This window comes from Sprattus sprattus (genome assembly GCF_963457725.1).
Source record: "Sprattus sprattus genome assembly, chromosome: 9".
NCBI lineage: Eukaryota > Metazoa > Chordata > Actinopteri > Clupeiformes > Clupeidae > Sprattus > Sprattus sprattus.
The window spans coordinates 10,242,119-10,260,516 of NC_137928.1; the positions used below are offsets into that span (position 1 = coordinate 10,242,119).

At 47.8% G+C, this 18,398-nt stretch overlaps 1 protein-coding gene across 2 annotated transcripts in view; it reads right to left on the reverse strand.

The window, feature by feature from the left end:
* The window catches only part of tenm4 (teneurin transmembrane protein 4), a gene marked incomplete at both ends in the record, with an annotated part of 136,886 nt that overhangs the window by 64,636 nt on the left and 53,852 nt on the right, over positions 1-18,398 (reverse strand). Inside the window, 6 exons of one of the 2 annotated variants that reach the window (XM_080845311.1) lie at positions 156-302; positions 3,676-3,702; positions 7,390-7,575; positions 13,154-13,354; positions 16,042-16,236; positions 16,726-16,827. In XM_080845311.1, coding sequence (XP_080701437.1) covers positions 156-302; positions 3,676-3,702; positions 7,390-7,575; positions 13,154-13,354; positions 16,042-16,236; positions 16,726-16,827 — 858 coding nt within the window. The remainder of the gene's footprint in view (positions 1-155; positions 303-3,675; positions 3,703-7,389; positions 7,576-13,153; positions 13,355-16,041; positions 16,237-16,725; positions 16,828-18,398) is intronic. The other variant, XM_080845310.1, reaches the window with a different exon arrangement.

Sequence of the window (18,398 nt, forward strand, 5' to 3'; positions counted from 1 at the left end):
TGTTGAAGGTAAAAAACTCAAAACCACTATAAGCTGAGCTGGAATCGGGTCAAAAAGAAGCTTGGCAAGACTTTTTGACGTACATAATAAAAGTGATACAACAGACATTTTTTAGAGTAGGGAAATTTAGCTGTAGTTCAGGGGCGTGATCTCACCTCCGTCGTTGTCCTTGCCGTCGCTACAGGCCGTTTCCATGGAGGTGTCACACCCTGCGCCGCGCCAACCCAGCTGGCACACGCAGTACCAGCCGTTGTTACCCAGTGTGCACCTGCCGTTGCCGTTGCACAGACCGGGACATCCCTCTGTGCAGAAAATGAGCAAAACAGCGATGAAATAAGGAAATAACACAAACTAAATCGACCAATGACCAAAACAAACATACTGTACATACAGACAAACAACAGCAAAAGTTTGAATGCACAGAAAAAACGAAGAAGGACAGAAAAAAGAAAAAAGGAGAAAAATGAAGAATAACACCCCGCCATTGCCAACTCTCCCACTATAGAAGAAAAACCATTTTGGAGGAAAGGAAACTTTGAATAATGGGTGGTAGTGGAGAAGTAATAATAGGGCCAGACTTGAGGTGATTCATTTAATACACCTTTTGTTAAGCCTCTCATATCCTTTGGAAGCGAATTCCCACTGCAGAGATGGTCTAAATCAATATCAGCTCATTAGAAGCGCACAATAGATGGAGCTGAGCTTCGGAGAGAGATAAGACCCAGGCGATGGGACTCAACACACACTTACTTTCTCCACCATTCCCCTTGAACAGGGGAAAGGAGGGAGGTTAGGGAGGGGGGTAGGGGGGAGAGAGAGATTCATTATCAGTGTTGGTGCTAATGTTGTGAGGTGCTTGTCAATACCGTTTTTCTCCCCACCCGCCCTAATCCTTGTTGCGGTTTGTGATTAAATCTCGGATTTAAGGATGCCGCGGGCTGAATATGTTATTTTTGTGTGTGTGTGTGTGTGTGTGTGTGTGGGGGAGTAAATTATTACTCACATTACTGAAATCATTCAGCTTTGTTTTTTTGTTTTTTTTTCAGTAGAACCCCAAGACTGAGAGCTGGAAAGTTCAGCTTTGCACTAATTCAAATGTGAGGATGTATGGAATGTCTTCAGAAGGAGGAATGAAATGTGTCTCCTCGTTATCAAAGGAAAGATTGGGGAGGTGGGGAATAGAGAAGGCGCTGGAGAAGGAGGCTGTGATGAGACACAGCTGAGGCTGCCTGATTGTAAGAATGCAGGTGGCAGGTGAAGAAGCCGGTCCAAACTTCAATCCTGCACAGTGCGGCACACACACACACACACACACACACACACACACACACACACACACACACACACACACGGGCCCCTCTTTTTCTTCTTCAAAACGCATCCTTCTACTTTGCGGCCTGTCACTCAATGGCACCCCGATAGCGCTCGATTCTTCTTTTTTTTCCCGCTCTCTTTCTTTCTTCCTCTCGCCTCCTCCCCTGCTTCCCTCTACTCATCTTCTGCCGTTTGACTCAATTCCCCCGGATGCTAACAGCGTCGAAGAGGGCGATAATCCCGTTAGCGTATATGTGTAAAATCCGCATTGTTCTTCACGCGAGCGCCCGGACCATGAGATGAGTAGAGCTGTGCTCCTCTATGACCCATTTCGTCGGTGACAGATACCTGCACCACCGCTGCTCAAGCAGCCGCTACATCAGAAAGAATGACAAGCTGGGAAAGGAAAGGGTGTAAAAAAAAAAAAAAAAAAAAAGCGAGAGGGAGAGAAAAACAGACAGCGGCGATGAAAGGTGTTTCGTGATGAGACGAACGGGGAGACAGGTTGGTTTTTCTCAGCGATGGCGTGTCACGAAGAAAGACTTTGGTTAGAGGGCTGAGTGGTGGGGAATATTCTAAGAGATGTTTCATGTGTGCTTAGTGCTCTTCTGGCCCTCTGTGCAGTGGAATAAATAAAACTCAGAAGCAGTTTATTAATAAAAACAGACAGAGAGGATTTAAAGCACTCGTAGGACCAGTAGAACCTGCATGTGTAGTGAGGGCAGATTTAAATATCATTGTCTTTGCATTTACTTGTGTGTGTGTTGCATTTGTGTGTGTGTGTGTGTGTGTGTGTGTGTGTGTGTGTGTGTGTGTGTTGCATTTACTTGCGTGTGTGTGTGTGTGTGTGTGTGTTGCATTTACTTGCGTGTGTGTGTGTGTGTGTGTGTGTGTGTGTGCTTGAGGTTATGAGGGAGCATTTAGTGCACTCTTTAAATTGTCAGAAGTAAGGGGCTCCTGTTCCATTGGAATAGGCACACTACATAAATCCCCCACCTACCCAGGCCCCCCCTTCACAGAAAAAAAATCACAGGCTGGGCAAATGCACTAGCAGTGGGACCTCTAGCAGCAGGTTAAGGGTGTGATATGACTGGGATAATAGTGAATCACACTCCCCTCTCCGCCTGGGCTGGCACAAAGTCAGTGTCATTGGCATGCCTGTGAGCAAGAGAGAGGGGGCCCTGTGGAGACACGGCTGTCTGAGGAAGGTCCTGGGCCTCAGGGCTAGCTAGTGGCTAATGCTAATGCCAGAGGAGGTCCCTCGTGGCTGAGACTGCACAGGTTGCGGCCCTGCACTAGATTCGAGGTGTGTGTATGTGTGTGTGTGTGTGTGTGTGTGTGTGTGTGTGTGTGTGTAAATCACAGGTAGAGACGGTCTGAAAAGAATGAAATGGTCCAAAGAAAGAGAAGAGAGAGAAACAATGAGAGAGAGAGAGTGGGTCAGAGACAAAGAGACAGGCAGGTAAAAAAAAATTGACAGGTTAAGAAAATTGGTCAAGGGAATGAGAGAGAGAACGCGTGGGAGAAAGTCAGAGGAGCAGAATTGGGGCTCCATGATCCCCCCCTCTGGTGTAGTGATGCTATCAGAGGCCCGACACACATCCTCACATCTCAGGCCTTCCGCACACGCTCACGGGCTTCATCCATTATGGATAAGGCAGGTTAGAGAGAACAGCCAACCCAATACCCCCCCCCCCCCCCAGAGCCCAAGCCCAACCCTCCCCTCCCTTCAGCACTACAAACACCCCTGGCAAGAGAGAGAGGAGACAGGAGGAGAGCAAGCAAGTGAGAGAGGGAGACAGAGAGAGAGAGAGAGCGATAGAGTGAGCAACTGAGATGTAGAGAGAGAAGGGAGGGAGAGAATGATACAAAGAGTGAGGGAGGGTAATGTAGAAGTGAGAGGTATAAAGAGAGAGAGATATAAAGAGAGAGAGAAACCAGAGTGAGAAGGGAGAGAGAGAGGAGAGACACTAGAGAGAAACAGAGTGATAAAGAGAGTACTAAGAAGGGCCTAGCCCGAATGAGATGCTTCATCCCAGTGCGAGAGTGCTAAGTGGAAACTGCTGTATGACGGGGTGACACCACAGTCGATGGGGGAGGGTGATTCGTTATAACAGGAGACTTCTGCAGAGGTGGGGGTGTGGAGGGAGTGGTGGAGGGGGAAGATGGGGGGGGTGTAGGGCATGTGTCGGCACAGGGAGGCAATATGGCCTGTGGACATGGTTTATGGAGGCCTCGATAGAGTTACAGCAGGAGGGGGTGATATTTCACGAAAAAAAAGAAAGAGAAAGAGGAAGAGGAAGACAGTGAGGAAGGAGGGTGGGGAAGAAGGGAGTAAGGAAGGAAGGAGGTATGCCATACCTTTCACTACCTTATCCAGATAGTGAGCTTTTGGGGAAGATAAAAGACAGGACATTTAAGGGAGGATCGAACAGTGCTGATTTTGTGACAACACACACACACACACGTGCGCGCACACAGGCACTCATGCACACTCACACGCACACACTACGCACACATGCACACAGAGGACGGTAAGGTGTGGTGCTTAGGTAAGGCGGCTTGCACACAAACACAGCGGAAAGATGCAAGGGAAACCGACCACATGCGTTTAAAAGCAAACACAATACCCATAGCTAAGACAGTGGAAAAGGTATGGTGTGCGTGTGTGTGTGTGTGTATGAGAGAGAAAGAGAAAGAGAGAGAGAGAGAGAGAGAGGGAGACACAGACAGAGAGAATATAGGAGAGTTGAAGAGAAATGTAAACATTGAAAAGAACATTTGAATCCAACCCTGTTTAGCGAGTGAGAGAGACTTTCAGACCCATCACAGGCATGAAAACACTAAGGCCGGTCCACTGACAGCTCAAAGCACAGTTCAACACATAGTCTTTCTAATCCTGCAACACCTTCAACTACAAAGTGCCAGCTCCCCAACTACACTCACCAAAAGGGCCTGCTGTGTTGCTGAGTTCGTTTGCCAGTGATTTTTGTAATATGTATTTATATTTATACATATATATAAAATAATAATATATATAAAAGCTTTGCCGGAGGGGCATCCGTTTCATCCCGCTAAGCACCTACATCTGTGCCGCAACGTCACTCCTTCTCAGAGACTCTGCTGGGATTGTGGGCCTTTAAAGCAACGTAAGAGTGATTTGGGGGTATAATGCTGGGAAACACAGAGCAGTCCTTAACTACCATGGGGTTGGAAGGCTGTCCTCCAATTTATTTATTTTTATCTCTAATGGCCCTTCAGAAGCTGGGCTTGGAGAGGAACAAGCTGCGTTGTGATGTGAAGTTCCCCAAAAAGGAGTCTAGACCAATGACGGCGCAGCTTTTCCAGAGCCTCACACAGAGGCTCAGATCCTATCGAGAAAAAAAAAGCACATTCAAGATGGCTGTCGGGGAAATATCCCTACTACTCCTCTAGTAATCCGAGCCTTGTTTACCGAGCCGCTTCACGATAATGAGAACTGATTTAAAACGGAGAGGGGGAGAACCTTGAGCATACTGCCATCCCGATCCACTGGTTGGGCTGTGTGTGCTTGTGTCTCCGTGTGGCAGATATGAAACGCACGTTAATAATACATGCCTGAGCGTATAAAACATTCACCGGCAGGGCTGGCACTCGCTACTCGCTCGCTTTAGCCGGGGTCTTTAAAGACGGGGCTTTCTCGGCTAAGGGATCCTGCACCGGGAGAGAAAACTGCTGCGCTAAGCAACACTGGAGCACTGAAACTAGAATTGTGCAGGTTTCTTTCTCTTACCTGTCTGCATGTCCCTCGTAAACAACATTAAAAGGTCACGGTGGTAATCCTTCTCCGACTCTTTCCTTTCCCTACTCTCTCCCTCTCTCTTTTTCCTCTCTCATCAAACACACATTAGCCTGCTGCAATAGGGTTGCTATTTCGCTCTGTTACTGTGCTGGGATTGGTTCGTAAATGTTCTTCAGGTTGAAAATGAAAGAGGGAGAGAAGGTGAGAGAGGGAGAGAGACAGAGAGAATATGTGAAGAGAATAAAAGACAATACGTTTCTTCAGACGAATGGCCTGGGACGTGCTTTTTCCCAGTCTCACTGGACTGCATTTACTTTGGACTGCTTGAAAGAACACGGAGCTTCAGAACCCACATAAAGCAAAGACCTCAAATGAAAAACAAACAAACAAAACAACTTAAAAAAACAAACAAACAAACAAAGAAAAAAGAATCAAATCAATGGACCAATGACACCCATGAACGGGAATGGGGAAAAAAAATGTTTTCCCTTTGCCAAAGTTTTTCTTATTTGGCAAGGTCTCAGCTCACCAAGTGAGAGGGAACATGTTTTGACAGCTCTACTGATAAATAGCCCAGGTCTTGAGTTTGTAAACTCTTCGATTGGAAACTATACCATGCGTCAAAAGAGAAAATACGGAAACAAACGCATCAATTCTCTACCAGGTTTCGTATACAGAATTTAAGGCTGAGGTATTTTATCATATAATAATAATTAAAAAAAAACAACAACACAAGTTTGTGTTCCGAAAAAATCTGAGGACACCTCTGGACCTTTTTAGGCTGTTTAGGCTGTCTACTCGGCTGTGATATTAAGAGCCTACTTGCTGGTCCATGTCACGAACAAATCCAGCGCTGGCTCGATGGCTGTCTGCCAAGTTTAGCTCAGAGGATGAGATTGATCCTGACCATTAAACAACAAGCTAAAGCTAAGGCTCTCTCCCTCCTTCGTTTCCTCTTGCTCTCTCTGTCCATTTCTCTTTGTCTCTCTGTAACTCTGTCTGTCTGTCTGTCTGTCCGTCTCTCTCTCTCTCTCCCTCTCTCACTCTCTGCCTGTAACTCTGTCGCTCCGTCCGTCCCTCTCTCTCTATCTCCCTCTCTCTCTCTCCCTCTCTCACTTTCTCACTCTCTCCCTATAAATCTGTCACTCCCTCCGTCCGTCCCTCTCTCTCCATCCCTCTCTCTCTCTCTCTATCTCTCTCTCTATCTCCCTCTCTCTATCTCCCTCTCCCTCTCTCTCTCCCTCTCTCTCTGTCTGGCTCTCAATAACCCAAGGCCATGAATCACTACACAGGGGAAAACGATACCTTGTGAAATTCCCCATTACTGATCCTATTACCTTGCCAAACATGAGACTGCATTACTGGACTGGACTCAGAGCTCATCCTTTGAGTTGCCTTCCCCGGGGTCGTGTGTGACTCGCCGTGGAGTGTTTGTAGACTGGCTAAACAATCACTGATGTCAAACTTGTTATAGTTGTAGCAAACAAAGCTAAAGAATCTTTGTTAAAGGAGGTGAGTTTGTGGGCTGCAAAAAAAAAAGAAGCAGGATGAATATTCAAAGACCATTTTTTTTTTCTTTCTGGTCAACTGACTCCTCAAAAGAATGTCTTTCCGGTGGCTGCACTGCTTGCAAGGATGCACATGTTTGAGTTTCACATCAACCAATCAAATGGAAGCTGGACGAACGGACAGACGGAGAGAGTAGAAGGAGGAGGAAAGGGAGGGATGGGGAGGAGGAAGGATGGGCGCAATGAAAGGACACCTTAGCACATTCCCACATTTGAAATGCATGAAGGCAAGCCTCAGATCCTTGAGCAAACCTGGTCATGCTATGCTTCGTTGCACAAACTCAATTAAGCATGCACACTGAAACCCCCCCTCCCCACACACACCATTTCACCCCTTCACACCCCACAACAAAACCACTCCCATTACCAGTCAAAAACCCCATCAACCACAAACTTCACTCAAGCCTTCAATTATCCACCCATCCATCTAGCCAGCTCCAGACACACACACACACACACACACACACACACACACACACACACACACACACACACATTCACAAACACACACACGCTAATGCACACAAAAACAGACACAGACACAGACACAGGAAGTCCATTCACACTTCCATCCATGCATATACATGTATCACCCAATCATCCATATGGTCATCTGTTCACCCAAATGCATATCAATCCATTTGCCCATCCATCCATCCATCCATCCATCCCTCCATCCCTCCATCCACCAATCCCCTGCTACCCCCCTCCCTCTCCCCCTCCTACCGATGGTGCAGTGCTCTCCGTTCCACCCGGGGCTGCACTCGCATTTGCCGTCCTTGCAGGTGCCGTGCTCCTGGCAGCGCGGGTGGCACGCCCTCTGGTCACAGCCGGCGCCCATCCAGCCCTCGTCGCAGCGACAGGTGCCCGCCACACAGATGCCATGGCCGCCACAGTCTGCTGCACAAATCTCTGTGAGAGACAAGGGGGAGGGGGGTGGGTGGGTGGGAGGGGGTGGTGGTATGGTGAGGGGACAGGGTGAAGAGCAGAGCCGAGAATAGAAGAGGTAGACAGAGAGAGAGACAGAAAAGGGGGAAGTGACAATGAGGGTGAGAAAGGGAAGATGGAAGGAGAGGAGGATGAGGGGGAAAAAGAGAGGGGGACAACAGGAGGCGACAAGACGGTATGGAGGATAAGAAAAAGCAATGAAGAAAGGAGGGGACAAGAGGAGGTGACGGTAGGGTGGGAGGGGGTGGGGGTGGGGGGAAAGACAAACGACTGGGGTTATTGTCCGGTTTGGGACGGCCACGCTTCAGTACCTTGTCAGACGGCAAGCTGAAAAGAAATTCCTGCACCATGAGGGAGGGGGGGGGGGGGGGGGACTGGGGTGAAGGAGGTGTCATGGGGGGGCCACAACACCCCCCCTTCCCCCAACAACACAGAAATCTAATAAGCCCATTACAAAGGGCTGACCATGGCTCAGGGAGGCCTGAGAAGGACCGATGACTCTCCTCTCTTCCTCCTCCTTCTTTTCCTCTTTCTTTGAGAGTAAAATTCCTCCTCTTTGTGTCAAAGGAGAAGTGCAAAGAGAAAGAGAAAGAGTGTGTGTATGGGTGCGTGTGTGTGTCGAAGGGATGTGAGGATGAATCCAATTTGAACTTTCAATAGAAAGCGCAACACATGTCAGATTTAATTAAAGTTTGCTCTGCCGCACCGAAAAAGGAGAGAACCATCTAAATATGCGTTTTCCAGAGGTGGGAAGGAGCGAGAAAAGACAGAGAAAGAGAGGCACACAGGCGGAAAGTGAGAGAGAGAGTGAGAATGAGAGAGAGAGAGAGAGAGAGAGAGATGGAGTGAGAGAGAGAGAGAGTACAAATCTCCAATGACATTTCAGTAAACATGCCAAGGCGCTCACTTCATATGTGCAGCTCAACCGGGGGGCTCTGATTCACAAGGAAGTAAATAAAAAAGACAGAAATAAAGAGAGGAGGAAGTTAAAGGAAAAATATCTCTAAAAGCAAACAAATGATGCCTGACAAGCCCCCAACACTGCACTGCTGAGTGTGTAAGGCACAGCTCCAGCTCCTCTAGCAGCAGAGCCATCCATCCATCCCTCCATCCATCCCTCTATCCATCCATCCTTCCATCCATCCATCCATCCATCCATCCACCAATCCCCTACAAACAATTAATGCATGACAAGCCCCCAACACTGCACTGCTGAGTGTGTAAGGCACAGCTCCAGCTCCTCTAGCAGCAGAGCCTTCCATCCATCCCTCCATCCATCCCTCTATCCATCCATCCATCCATCCATCCATCCACCAATCCCCTACAAACAATTAATGCATGACAAGCCCCCAACACTGCACTGCTGAGTGTGTACAGCACAGCTCCAGCTCCAGCTCCTCTAGCAGCAGAGAGAGCTCACTGAAGTGGCCTCCTCCTCCTCCTCCTCCTCCTCCTCTGCCACTGACTAGGGGACACGGGGGAGGCCTGTGAGCTGGACCAGGCTGGGCTAAGCAGAGCTGAGACAGGGGCTCCAGTGGGAACCTGCCAGTGAGATGGCCTCCTCATAGAGAAGCTGGATCATCTGCCACTTCATGACACACACACACACACACACACAAACACACGCCCCTAAAATATGCATATCCACTTTAACAAGCAGATGCATACACACACACACTGTCGCACTGTCGCACTGGCATTCCAAAATCAAATACACACAATCTCACACACACACATATATGTGTAACACTATCCATACACACATCCGCACAGATACTTCTGATCTGGCCGAGTACGAGGCGAGCGTAATAAACAATACTCTCTTCCCCCACCTCCCCTCTCTGAGGGAGCTACACTGAGCCACCCAGAGAGGAGCAGCAGCCATGTTTCCCTGTCTGTTTAACCAAACTTTATTGAAACGGGCCACGGGGGAGCAGCACGGAGGTAGGGGCCTTTTAATGAGTCAATTACAGTTCGTGTGGCGAACATTAAGTCCTCGTCACAGATTCAATGGAGGAAGTTAACAGTCTTTTCAGCCAAAAAACCATAACATGGCATTACCAGCTTAAAAAGCCTTTACAGAAAAAAAAAGATTCCCCCTCCCTCTGGTAATTAGAGCGCCGGGCTTTTGTCAGGTTATGTAAATGCCCTTCATTTCACACGCCACTGTTCAATAAGGAGGCGTCCTGACTGCATTTCATTCCAATTCAATTGCTGTAGTCAAGGAAACATACTGCACTCACATCAGTACACACGGACACACACACGTACCCGCACACACACACACACAAACATACGCACAACTGCTGAAGCTGAACAGGGAGTTCTAAGTTGAAATACAAGCTTCAACAATTGAGTCTATTCAATATGGAATGATGTCTATGGGAAAGTTGCCTTAATAATGCCTCTAAATAGTTTTTTTCAAAACTTCACTGAAGTTGAATTCACCCCTCTCGTTACTTCAGTAAAAAAACAAAACTCATAGGGGGGAAAACAACCTTAAATGCCCTATAATAACTGCTAACTGCTTGAAGGAGAAAGATTTAAAACAAAAATATCTTTAACAAAATAAAACTTTCCCAGACTGTATTGGAGGCTCACGACCTATGGGACTGATATAAAGAGAAAGATGTAAAGAGAGAGAGAGAGAGAGAGAGAGAGAGAGAGAGAGAGAGAGAGAGAGAGAGAGAGAGAGAGAGAGAAAGAAAGAGAGAGGGAGGAAGATGGAGAAATTAACCAAAAGGCCTATGAAAGCCTTCCCCACACTCTCAGGCTCCTCAAAGGCCTCAGTACTCCTCCGAGTCTGGATTGGGTTTACTCTGCTGAGGGGCTTCAGCCCAAGCCCCACAAACACACTCTCCCAGAATGTCAAGTGTTCATTCGGAGAGAGATTCAGACAGAAGACCTGACCGAGGAGGGGAAGACGGAAAAGAAGAGGGAAGGAAAAAAAAAAATCATCCTCTCATCATAAAAATGACGCTGCTGCTCTTTAGCAGCCAGAAGCCTGGGATTTAAATGCTTATTTCCGTGCAAATCCCCCTGGATTACCCAATAGGTCAGACTGTCTGCAAAGTAGGAAAGTAGGAAATAGGAAAGTCGTAGTTAGAGATAGTTGCATTCCCCTCTGACACACCGGCCTAAGAAATTATTCATCTCTGGATTCACCAATGTATTCTGGCGCTCTGACATTTTTTAAGAGAAGAGGAGAAATAATGCGCCAACATGGGCAACTCTGAATTAATCCTGGAATCTATCAAAAAGGTTACTGAGATTTACTATGCACTTATGATCAACAGTGCTACACGGGAAGATATACTGAATAGAGCAGTTCACATTTCCCTCAAGATCTTTAGCAGACAACAGCTCATTCTCGAATGGACCTGGTCTGTGACTGACCTGTTTCTGGTCCTTGAACTGTCCTGGATTCTTTAGATCCAGGCCAAATATGTTCCAGAGTGTGCTGCTCTTTGTGCTGTTTAGGCTGAGCCAGGGGCGTGCTGGACAGGCAGAAAGAGGCTGGGGCTTTCATGTGCAACAGTGTCACAGGGATACCAGGATCAGCATGACCTCCAAGTATGCTATGCTACCATGTGGTCTTGTCACAAGCTGAGAGTCTCCCTGGCAGGACTTAGAGCACAGTCACACTGTACAGCTCTCTACCGTCCCCCGTCCCCCCCAGCAGTGCACAGAAAGCAAGAGGTTAAAACAGTCATCGGGGGAGCCATGTTGCTTTTAATAGGCCTACACACTCAGATGTCACCAAGACGCACACAAAAACAATGGTCTCTTCCTCCCAAAAAAGACAACATGGCAGTCTCTGTGCCTCCTCCTTCATTGTCTCAGTGAAAATGAAAGCTTCATCACAGGCCCTGTGTGGAGTGAACAGTGATGGCCTCAAAAGGTTTACTTTTGCTGTTTACCTAGCCATTTAATTCCTAAAATATTAAAGAAACATTTCTGGATTTTTTTAACCTGGGCACTTTTTAGATCTTTTTGGGTCCAAAACGTTACTAGGGACACTCAATGATTGAAATCTACCCAGTATTGAGTTAGAAGCTAACACCAGCAACCGCAAAACTGCTACACCATGGAATCCTGTGAGGCAAGCATCTGCATCAAAGTAACCCGCTTGTTTTTGCCACTGACAGGCTTACAAATGTTATTATAAAGGTCTGACAACATGACAAGGATCCCTACAGAGAAACACCTGCGTTGGTTTACCTCAATAACAGCACTGTAAAAAATGACGGTTTTTACAGTCAGTGGTTTACCTTTCTCTAGTTGTGCTCTCTGCTGTACCACTCCCTTCAGTGCCTGTAGTTGATTATCGCGCCCGGGGATGTTTTCTAACGTTTACAAAAGAAGTAATCGACTACAGGCACTGAATGATTTGCTACGTCAGAGCCCAGTAGAAGAGAAGGATGAAACACTGACGGTACAAACAGTCATTACCTAGAGCTTCTTTTTATGGTTATTGAAATAAACAGACGCAGGTGTATCTCTGTAGGGATCGATTCGGTTGTCGGACATGTATAATAACATTTATGAGCCTGACAGTGGTGAAAACAAGCTAATTATTTTGACATAGATGCTCGCCTTATAGGAATCCATTGAATAGCCATTTTGCGGTTGCTGGTTTTAGCATTCTAACTCAACACTGGACCGATGATTAAGTCATTAGTAAGTGAAGTCAAGTCCATAGTAAAATATTGGACCCAAAAAGATAGAAAAATAGGGCCCAGGTTTAAAAATCCCAAAGTTTTCCTTTAAGTAGGGCTCTTTTTGAATCCCACCACGAACAACCAGCTGCTCATTTCTTCAGCAACAGTTTATTTATTTCCCTGAAGATGTAGCGTACACTTCCACCGGAGAGGGGACTCGGCGTAACACGCTTCAACATTCAAGCTCCAATAACTGCTCTTAGGCGGAGGAGGGGAGAAGGAGAAGGGGGAAAAGAGACACTCAAGTCTAAGCTCAAGAGCTAGGTAACGACCCAAAAAAGCTCTTCATCATTGGTGAAGAGGATCAGGACACATTAGCCAAAATCCTCTCATTACCAGACATGCGTGCGGCTCCCTGCTATCAAACACACTGTGACCAGCGGATGCTTTTTTTTGTGCGGGGAAAAACACACACCCATCAGAAGAAACTTGCCGCTGCTATGGCAACAAGTGCCGTGTGAGTGTGTGTGTGTGTGCTTGTGTAACATGGGTGGGCTTGTCACAAATAACATTTACACACCACAGGTAGCAGCAAGGCAGCAGATATTTAGTGATTTCTATACAGCCACAGTAGTTGTGCATACAGGAGCATGTTGGATAAATCCTATGGACACACAAGACTAGTATTTGTACATTTTGAGTCTTACCCACTTGTGGTGAGCCATGTTTCAGTTCACTTATAATATTCAGCCATAGAAAACGTTTAAAAATTGAACATGTTGGGCTTTATACATAAGTGCAACAAAGAGGGTTCATGCTCCCTCTCTTTCTCTCTCTATTTGTGTCTCTCTTTCAGGGAGTACGAAAAAAAGGGCTCATACCAGTGGAGCAGTCGTGGCCGGTCCAGTTGGGGTCACAGCTGCAGGTTCCGGTGTCGGCCAGGAAGGCCCCGTGGCCAGAGCACTGGTCCATGCAGGAGGCCCGTGGGCTCTCACAGCCAGAACCGCCCCAGCCGGTGAAGCAGTGGCACTCACCACGCACACACACCCCTCGTCCTGAACACGTGGGGTCCACGCAGTCCACTGTAGGATAACACACACACACACACACACACACACACACACACACACACACACGCAAACACAGATTTAAAGACTGATGTGAACCCCTCCCTCTCAACGTCCACATATACATACACACATAAATACATAAATGTAAACTCTTTGGTGAAATGTTGTCCCAAGACCACACGAACACACACACAGCCCACTGCTAGCCTGTTATCCCCAGGTTTGTCTGTCTCCACAGCTCATGTCCCCCTGTCCCCAACCCTGCAGCCTAGTCCTGGCATTTCTGTCCAGGGTTGAGAATGAGACAGATGGGCCCTCCATGGAGGGTCTGGACCTGCCTCTTAAGGCTCAACTGGCTTATGCTTCATTACCAGAGGTGTGATCATATGCTTGTAAGATCCCACCAGGGGCCCCAAGACACACGCTCACACACATACACAGCCACCAATATCCCCACCGAGCACACCAACTAAGGCAAAGGATGCCTTTGTGATGTAACACACCAGAATCTCGAGCAGGCAATTTAAACAGGTACCTTATGTCCCTGGGATGGCCATTACAACCCAAGGTGTGCCTACAACCACCCACCCACCCCCCCACCCCCCCACCCCTCATCCCACACACACACACACACACCCCTTCAGAAATATGCACAATTAAAAAAACACACGCGCACACAGACACACACACACACACACACACACACACACACACACACACACACACACACACACACACCACACACACAGTTCCTCCTGGCACTCCCCCAACCGCCGGTAATGAGATTTTACTGGCGGCCAGGGAAGGCGCTTTAACAAGAGCGTGTTTCCCCCAAATTGAAAAACTGCGCTGGACGCGATCCATGGTGCCGCAAAACCCAACCCTACCATTGCAGGAGGATAAGAAAGAGAGGGAAGGATAGAAAGAGGGAGAGAGAGGAAGAAAGAGACAGAAAGAGAAACAGAGAGGGGTAGAATGAGATTGAGACACAGGAGTCCCCCAAACACACATGAAGGGATAATATCTGGCGCGTTACGTTTTATTACTGTTTACCAGCAGCTTAAAATGATAAAACCCCTCATGAGGGCTGACCACTTCCCAGCAACATTCATATTCCAAGCTCATATTAAAAACAATATTAGCTTTATAGGAAGCAAACCCAGGCGTGACCCGCAGAATGGGGAGAAATGGGAGAATATAGAGAAGCTGCCAACTGTGGTCCATTAGCGAAAGGACAAGCACCGTGAGAACAGTTTTCCCAGCTCCCGAAAAAATTATAACAATAACGAGGGGATGAGTGCCGCAGATGGCGGCCGTGCGATTGGCCAGACCTGTGGTGGGAAAGGAGGTATTGAACGGGGGGGAGGGGGGGGGCGGTTGCGTACCAGAAGGACCTGGGCGAGTGCGCTCTCCTTTACCGCGACATAAATGGGCATAAAGGCCGTTATAATAAGACAAACAGGATCTGTTGCCTCTTAGCAGATGGTTTAGGAGCCAGGCATAAAGATCATAGGCTAACTGACAACAAGGCCTCTCCTGGCAATTAATCATCTCAGCTCAAGGTCGCTGGGAAAGAAAGGTAAAAGTGTTAAAGGGCCAGCGTCCGCATTCTCCGCCGCTCCAGCAGGCCAATGGCGGACCCAAAATAGAATGGGGATGGGGGGGGGTTAGATGGGGGTGTCAGAAACCCCCATTCATCAAAGTCATCAGCTTCATTTTTCATCTTGAAACAAGTGCCTTCAAGACCTGTCAAACACAATAGGCTGACTTCAATCTTATCTCTCTCTCCCTCTTTCTCTCTCTCCCCCTCTTTATGGCTACCCTGAACTCCACTTCTCCTTCGTGAGTTTGGTCGCCGTTTACAGATTAAAGTCGCCACTTTGCTTGGACGTGAATTCAGCTTATTGGATTTCAGACAACAAAGGGATTGTTCTGTGTGCTTAACAGAATGCTATGGCCCCTGTGAAGCATCCATAATGTAGGGCAGGAGAGGGGCTCACGTGAGAGGAATGCCAAAGACGCTGGTCGATGGGGGCTTTCGGGCCACTTCAGGCTTCAGGCTCGCAGCCAGGCATGCCATCATGCATACTCTCCTGACATATACAGCAAAGGGTTTGTGTGTGGTGTTATTTTCTTTTCAGTCAGACACACACACACATCAAAACACACACACACACACTCACACACACACCAGCTGCTGAGAAATCACACAGATGAGTCATCATCCATCATTTTTTTTCCCCCTGTGAGTCCGGTGTATGTGTGTGTGTGTGTGTGTGTGCGTGTGTGTTTAAATGCTGAAATAAGTGTGTAAAAACAGGCACCTAAGCATCTGTCTGGAGTAATCACATAAGCCTCCACACACACACCGTTAATTAGGAATCCAATCCTGAAAAGCTCCTTACTAACACGTACATCTATGGACCTGGGCTGCATATGATGTCAAGAGGTATTAGAGTTTCCACAATTCTTCCCAACTCAGACCTCCGTCTTCCTTTATACATATTTATGTATATAATGTTTAAAATGTACCTTTGTGTGTGTGTGTGTGTGTGTGTGTGTGTGTAGTAGTAGGCGAGAGTAGTAAGCCGCCCACACCTACACCACCCCATCGCTTCCCTTCTCTCCTGTTCTAATTATCAGCAAGAGGTTGTGTGTGTGTGTGTGTGTGCGTGTGTGTGTGTCGGATTCCAGCATACCTTCCTCGCAACTCTCCCCTTTGTACCCCGGGTTGCAGATGCAGGTGCCACCAATGCAGGTGCCATGGCCGCTGCAGGCCGCATCGATACACAGGTTGGTGGGAACGTCACACTCTGCTCCCTTCCAGCCGCTGTGGCACATGCAGCGCCCTTTCAGGTACTGGCCATTCCCACTGCAGAGCACTGGGCACGAGGCTGTCAACAGAGATGGTAGACATAAATATAAACACACACACACACTCATTTGAGCACACACACACATACGCACACTCTTCACACACACACACAGTCACACTTGTTTTGTGAACAGAGATGGTAGACATACACATGGACTCATGAATGCATCCACATTTCATGGCACATAAATATAAACACACACACACTCATTTGAGCACACACACACACACACACACACACACACACAGTCACACTTGTTTTGTTTTTTTCAAACCACAGCTTCAAAGGAGCACGTCACAGCTGCAGTCTCTGATGGAAGGTGGTAGTGCCATTGTTATTTTATTTATTTTTTGTATTACTTTTAAGGTCCTTTGCTCAGGCGGCACCTCAACTGGGTTACACACAGGCGCCGGGGCCTTGAGAGGATTTCTATTTTCTCTGCGCCGCTCTGACTCATCCGTGCGGCTCTGACAGTGTTTTCACAGCTGAGGGCCCACTGGATCTCACCTCTTCCGCAGTCTGGGCCGCGGAAGCCCAGGAAACAGTGGCAGGTGCCGGCGATGCAGTCCCCATTGCCGAAGCAGTTGCTGGGGCAGTCCTCGATTGAATCTGAAAGAGTGTGTGTAGAGAGTAAATGTTAGCTTATTGTTTACGTTCATCAGCCGGCCAACCGATCATTAATCAACTAAGCAATCGGCCAATCATTGCACTTTTTCCTAATCTTCATATCAGAAATCTTTTCATTTATGAATCTTTCTCTGAGCGTGCCATTTTGGGCTTCATTCCAGTGCTTCAAATAAAATAAAAAAACTTCCCATGCACGTTTCTGAACCAAGCTATTGAAACAAAAAGGCTGCAAAGTGCCTGGCTGCTCGGGCATTAACAGTGAAACAAAATGTTTGATTAGGTGGTGGGAGGGAGGTGAAAAAGGCTTTGCTGGAGTAGAAACACTACACAAGTTTTAGCGAGGCAAATTGAAAAGCCTCACTGCAATTACGAGTGCTCCAGCGCATGACGGCCACAGAGGCGGCCCCCGTGACTCCTCTCCTGCCTGACGTGGGCTGGCTGAAGAGAGCGCAACGCCGCGCAGTGACTCGCATGAGGATGACTCTGTGTGCCACCGTGGTGGGCAGTTAGGGGTGAGCTGAGGGGCATCGCTGTAGTTACTACCGCGGTGCCATCTGACACTGACCACACTGCCAGTTCATCCAGATGGAGCCACCCAAGCGGCGAAATTGACCATTTCATTTACCTGCTTTGCATATTCCACCGTGAAAATGTCTTTTCAAAAGCACACCTTTTTATTTTTGAACAAACACAATTTCTTAGCGTTTTACTGAACATCATTGCAAGGAGAACTCAAGAGGATGGGAGCCCACATCAGCACCATTCCGCATCCCATTTCCATATTTTATCAACCCAAAGGCAGATCAATGTTTTTTCGGAGGAACCGACTTTCCTCTCCAGTTACTTGCATTGACTGAGTAAGGTGTGGGGGAAAGAGGGGGGTGACTAACCGGAGGCCCGGTGAATTAAACACGAAATGGCGCTGAAAATATTCACTCTGGCCCCCCGAGCAGCACGGACTGCTGTTCAAGCCTGGGCCAGGAGGCGGGGAACAAAGGCGCCTTTGTTGGGAAAAAAACCCCACAAAGAGCCCAGGAAATGTGAGCCACAGCTGCTGTTACTGCACACCTCAGGAGAGTCCATCATCACTGAGGACTCAACAGTGGAGAGCGAACGAGGGAGGGGGGAGAGGAGAGGGAGAGGGGAGAGAAAGAGGCAGGGAGGGAGAAGGGAAAGAGCATTACATGGAGAGGGAAGAGAAAGAGAGGGATCCATGGGTAAAGAAAAGGGGAGGAAATGTGCAGAAAGAAACAGAATGAAGGGAAACCTGAGAAAAGAACAGACATTGAATCAAGAGAGAGGAGGAAGAGAAATAGAAAGAGGGTTGGTGAGAGAGACGGACTATTGTGATGAGCTCTGTATGGAGTCAGAGACCCTTAGTTGTCCCCACAGTGTCAATTTTTTTATTTTTTTTCTCCAGATGGCTCCCAAAAAGAGAATGTAAACTGGGAAGCCTGGGCTGCTCTCCCCCTCCTCTCTCGCCTGAAGTCAGGCATGCTCAGATGGGGAGCAGGGCGAGCCGCTCAGTGCCGCAGGGCCTTTGCCATTTTGAA